General features: G+C 38.9%; 1 protein-coding gene across 2 annotated transcripts in view; it reads left to right on the top strand.

The window, feature by feature from the left end:
- Rbl2 (RB transcriptional corepressor like 2) overlaps nucleotides 1–5223 on the top strand; it is a 53499-nt gene that overhangs the window by 8193 nt on the left and 40083 nt on the right. For both annotated transcript variants that reach the window (XM_026777286.1, XM_005369600.3), the window contains exons 5-7: nucleotides 1908–2036; nucleotides 4416–4576; nucleotides 4656–4720. In XM_026777286.1, coding sequence (XP_026633087.1) covers nucleotides 1908–2036; nucleotides 4416–4576; nucleotides 4656–4720 — 355 coding nt within the window. The remainder of the gene's footprint in view (nucleotides 1–1907; nucleotides 2037–4415; nucleotides 4577–4655; nucleotides 4721–5223) is intronic.

The raw sequence follows: 5223 nt of genomic DNA, 5'->3' as shown, positions 1-5223 counted from the left end.
TAGTTCCAGGACAGGCTCCAAAGCTACAGAGAAACCCTGTCTCGAAAAAGAAAAAAAAATAAATGTGACATAAATCAGTGGCATAAAATAAAAGTTTAGATGCATATAAACTTTCTGTGAAGGTTGCCATGTTAGTTTGTATGACTGATATTACATATGATAGTAATTTTATTGATTGTATTGGATAGCTGCCTGGCAACTAGGATTTTAATCTATTTTGTGTTCTTCGGAGCAAATGTATTTGCTAGCATAAGGACTATTAAAATGATGGCAGTGTCTCAGTTAGGCAGGAGACGCCACACTTAGTTTCTGGGAGTCTCTGTTGCCTCCAAGTACTGCGTTCAGGTGCACAGCACAGCTCAGTGACTTTGTGGTGTGCTTGGATCAGTTCTCGTGGGTAACTTAGTTGTTTTCATTCAGTGTTGGGTTTATTTGTAGGGAAGATAGACTGAGCATGCAGCATATGGACATTTTAGATGATCTCATTCCCAATAATAAGCTAGTTATTTGTATGTTTGTGGATTTGGTATGGCAAGTGACAAGTTTGAGCTGTCACACGAAGGGCTTTTTGAGCAGAAGATCACTTCCTGTTTTCATAAAGTCACATTCCTGGACAAGTAAGCCAAATCTAGCAGTTAAGTCTTTCCGTTTTTTGTTACCTCTTAATTAAACAATAAAATAGCCTGTGTAGTAAGGTCCATTGTAAGGCCAGGGTCTGAAGTGAGAACTTTTCCGTGTGGAGACTGTCCTAGAATTTCAACTAGAACATACTCTGTCGGGCATTTCAGCCTTTGGTTAGGAGTTACAGTGCTGCTGTTCTTGTCCTCCGTTGCAAGTGCACACAGGAACAAGTTTAGACTTGCCAGTGGTGGCTTTGTAGCTTATAACCAGTGGGTGTGGCTTCCTAGTTTATATACAAGAATAGGAGTAGATTTTTAATATTTGACCTTTTATACTATAGGCAAGCAAGTAAGCTGGAGTATATCAATACAGAGTTTAACCTCTTAGTATTCATTTGCCTTTCTGGCAGCAGCAGGCTTTTATTTATTTATTTTTTGCTTTAAAGTATCCTCTAAAGAAAAAGAATCATATATCCAGAGACCTAAGGTAGGTGGTAACTTTCTTTGGAAGGAAGCAAAAGAGGAAAGTCTAAGATAGACCCAATGAGACAAAACCAAGCGTGGGTGGTGGGTGATGCATACCTTAGTACACACTATGTGTGGAAGTGTGGTTCATGCCTTTGGGTCGGCAGTATGCATGAAAATGCAGAGGTATGGCAACAGTTTTTAGACAGACAATTGCTAGCAATTTCTATGGAGTTGTTTAGTATTCTTAAGCCAGCACTGCACAAAGGGCGAGTTTGTCGGCTCGGGCTATGTTTACTTTTCTGCTACAAGCATTGGCAGTTACCCTTGGGATAGTGGCTGCTGAGTCAAATGTCTGTACTCCTGTTCTGTTGGATTAATGTGTATAAATGTTTATTACCATATAGAAAAGCATTTTATAATGTTACCATTAGGGCTCTGAAGAAACGCTTTCTTCTCTAGAGTATGTATATGAAAAAAAATCATACACCATTTTCCAGTGGTTTACCTCTAAGTATTTCTAGTAATTTTCAGTAGAAAGTTTAAGAGAGTTGATAAATTTTTGTGTGTTCAGAAATCCAAAGACCAGAGCAGTAATAATTAGTTTTAGTGAGTTACTAGCTACTTAATAGATGCCTATGAAATGTGTATTGAATTTAAGTAAAGTTTAGTTTTCATTGAATTCTTAGACATACATTAAAATATCAGTCCCCCAAAATGTAAATTTTCCAAAACACTTTATCACTCATAATGAAAGAGATTATTTTGAACTATTGTAGAGTGGATGCCAGTGTAATTCTGTGACTTTCTGTAACCCTATAGGCAACTTCCCCATGATTAGTGATGATCTGGTGAACTCTTACCACCTTCTGCTGTGTGCGTTAGATCTAGTTTATGGAAACGCTCTACAGTGTTCTAATCGCAAAGAGCTCGTGAACCCTAATTTCAAAGGTAAGTTTATTTGTGAAACATTTGACAGCCCATGTTTCCACAGGATTTTACTCTTGGGAATTGTTCCGCAAATCTAGGTCTGCTAGCATCAGAGGACCGAGTATCGGAACTTCACAGTGGAGCTGTCAGAGTACTTAGACTGAAGAGTCAGCACATCTGCATTTCTCTAAAGTTTTATTTTTCTTCCTGTGCGTATGAGTGTTGTGTCTGCACGTGTGTGTTTGTGTACCACATGCATGCCTGTGCTCTCAGAGGCTAACCAGAAGGAGAGTGTCAAATCCCGTGGGACTGGACTTACAGATGGCTGTGAACCATGGGTGCTGGGAATTGAACCTGGGTTTTCTGAAAGAGTAACCGGTGCTCTTAACTGCTGAACCATCACTCCAGTCCTTAACCCTCCCCCTTTAAAAACACAAGCAAATGTCATCACTAAAATATCATTTAGTCTTAAGTGAGAACTTCAGAAGCTTTTGAAAAAGACATTGAAAAAAAAGAACTTAGAAACGGAGTGTATCAAAGATCACTCTAAAGTTACGGTAGTACTTTTGACTGTTAGTGAGTTTTGTGCACTCCAGGTAGCAAAAAAGAATTTACTTAAAGAATATCATTTCACTTCTTTTGCTATTGGAAAATAAAATTCTAAAATAACAAACCCTTATCCTCTAGGTGACAGGTATGAGAGTCACACTCATTCCGGCAATGCTTACATCAGGCCCTGAATGATGTCATTGCTATAAACCGTACGTGTGAATACCGAGGGTGTGTAGTCTACTAGATATACTATATATATCAGGTACCGCTGACTCTGTTTGAAGAACACCGTGGCAGAATTCTGATTGTCAGTTTGGCATGGTTTCAATTAGAATTTCAACTTCCCTATCTCCCAGGGTTGATTTCAGAATTAGGGAGTTAGCTACTGTAATTACCTGCTGCTCAGAAGGTTTGAGATTAGGACTGCAGATAGATTCCATGCCGGATTGCGTGCCTTACCTGCGTGTTATCTTCAGTTTATAGAACAAAGAAAAAAGTAGAAAAACAAAATAAAAATAAGATTTTAGATTGCATTTAAGATTCTTTAGATTATGCATGTTCTAATAAAGATGAAGCAGATATCCGAAATTCAAGTCTACATTCTAAACCTTCTGGTCCAAGCATTTTGGACAAGGAAAACTTGACCTTTACCCTTTCTGCACTCCTTTCCTTCTTCCTTTCATTAGGAACTGAGTCCATGGCACGGCACCCTAGTCCTATGATGTAGCTGTTGCTTCCATTTGATGTTTTATGTTTTCTTCTATTTTTACCTCCTTTAATTTTCTTTGAAAATTTTGTGTTCTTATGAAAGTACACTGTAAATGAATATAAATACATCTAATATAATCAAGTCAAAGTGGATAATTTTTAAGCTGTGTAATTAAAACAATTGTTACATTTTAGTGGTGGGTCAGGGAGGAGGCATGTATACAGCACAGCACACATGTGAGAAGCCAACTTGAAGGGAATCAGTTGTCATGGACCAAACTCAGGGTGTGAGGCTTGGAAGTGGGGCTTTACCTGATGTGCCATCTCACCAGCCTGAATTGGGTAATTAATAATAACAATAATAACATATTATTGTTACATATAATAATACATATTGTTGTATATAATAACATAAATATATAATATAGTTGTGTATTATATATTAATACATAATTTATTATATGAAATAAAATAATTTATTATGATGACAATGATGATTGTTTTTTTGAGACAGGTTTCTGAAGCTCTGGGTGTTGTGGATCTCGCTGTGTAGACCACACTGGCCTTGAGCTCACAGAGATCCACCCTGCCTACTCCTGAGTGCTGTGATTAAAGGCGTGCGCCACCACACCCGGCAGAACTATGTGATTTGTTAAGTGGATTTTTAAAAATTTGAATGTAAAGCTCATTTGCAGAATACAGTTCTTATTTTTTTTAGATATTCTTGCAACAACTTTTTAAAAAGTTTTCTAACAATCTATAGTCACATAACAAATCATTTGAGTGGTGATGTACTTTGTTCATTTCCATTTAAAAAAGTATTTAATTTTTTAAAGTATTAAAAGAGAGTAGTCATCTCTTTATGTGAGACAGGATGTTATAGCTCAGGCTGTCCTTCCAGTTCACAACAGTCTGGCCACTGGAGTATTGTGAGGCAATGTGTCTGGGATAAAGTGCCCTTTTTTGTTTGTTTGTTTGTTTGTTTATACTGGGGATGCTACATATACAGCTCTCTCTTCATTTTCTGAGGCATATATAAATTAGATACACATGCCAATCATATCCTGAGCAGACTCATGAATATTTATGTTAGCTAACTGATGCTGACCTGTCTCTGTTCTGTGATTTCATACATCATAGGCTCATCAGAGGACTGCCACCCTAAGGATTCTAAGCCTTCCTCTGACCCACCTTGTGTCATTGAGAAGCTCTGCTCCTTACACGACGGCCTGGTGTTGGAGGCAAAGGGAATCAAGGAGCATTTCTGGAAACCCTATATTAGGAAACTTTTTGAAAAAAAGGTTTGTAAGCAATGAAATAAGCATGCTTTCTGAATAAAGAGTTGGTGGCATGTAATCTAAGGCGCTCCTTTCATCCTAGCTCCTCAAGGGGAAGGAAGAAAATCTTACTGGCTTCCTGGAGCCCGGCAACTTTGGGGAGAGCTTGTGAGTAGTGCTCTGCAGTGTGCTGTGACACTGAATTTTCCCGGGGCGGGGGGACCTCAGTCTCGGCCTTTGTGCCCTGTGCTCAGATGCTGTGACACTGAGTTATCATCGGGGTGGGGGACCTCAGTCTCTCTGCCTTTGTGCCCTGTGCTCAGATGCTTTTAGTACTGTATGGGAGAACTCGGGAAAAAATAGGTCTAGAAACGTCTACTTGGTTTTGTTCTGCTTAAAGTTTTATTAGTCGGGATTTTAGACTATAAATTTTGAAATTAAGAAATGCTTTTGTGCCGGGTATGGTGGCACTCAGCACTCAGAGGCAGCTGGATCAGAGTTCAAGGCTGCTTGGTCCACAGAGCTAGTTCTAGGACAGCCAAGGTCACACAAAGAAATCCTATCTCAAAAAAACAAAAACAAGGGGCTGGAGAAATGGCTCAGTGGTTTAAGAGCATTGCCTGCTCTTCCAAAGGTCCTGAGTTCAATTCCCAGCAACCACATGGTGGCTC

This window comes from Microtus ochrogaster, unplaced genomic scaffold (assembly GCF_000317375.1).
Source record: "Microtus ochrogaster isolate Prairie Vole_2 unplaced genomic scaffold, MicOch1.0 UNK54, whole genome shotgun sequence".
NCBI classification, from domain to species: domain Eukaryota; kingdom Metazoa; phylum Chordata; class Mammalia; order Rodentia; family Cricetidae; genus Microtus; species Microtus ochrogaster.
The sequence above is the reverse complement of the archived record's forward strand: the minus strand, read 5'-3'. Positions and strand labels throughout refer to the sequence as shown.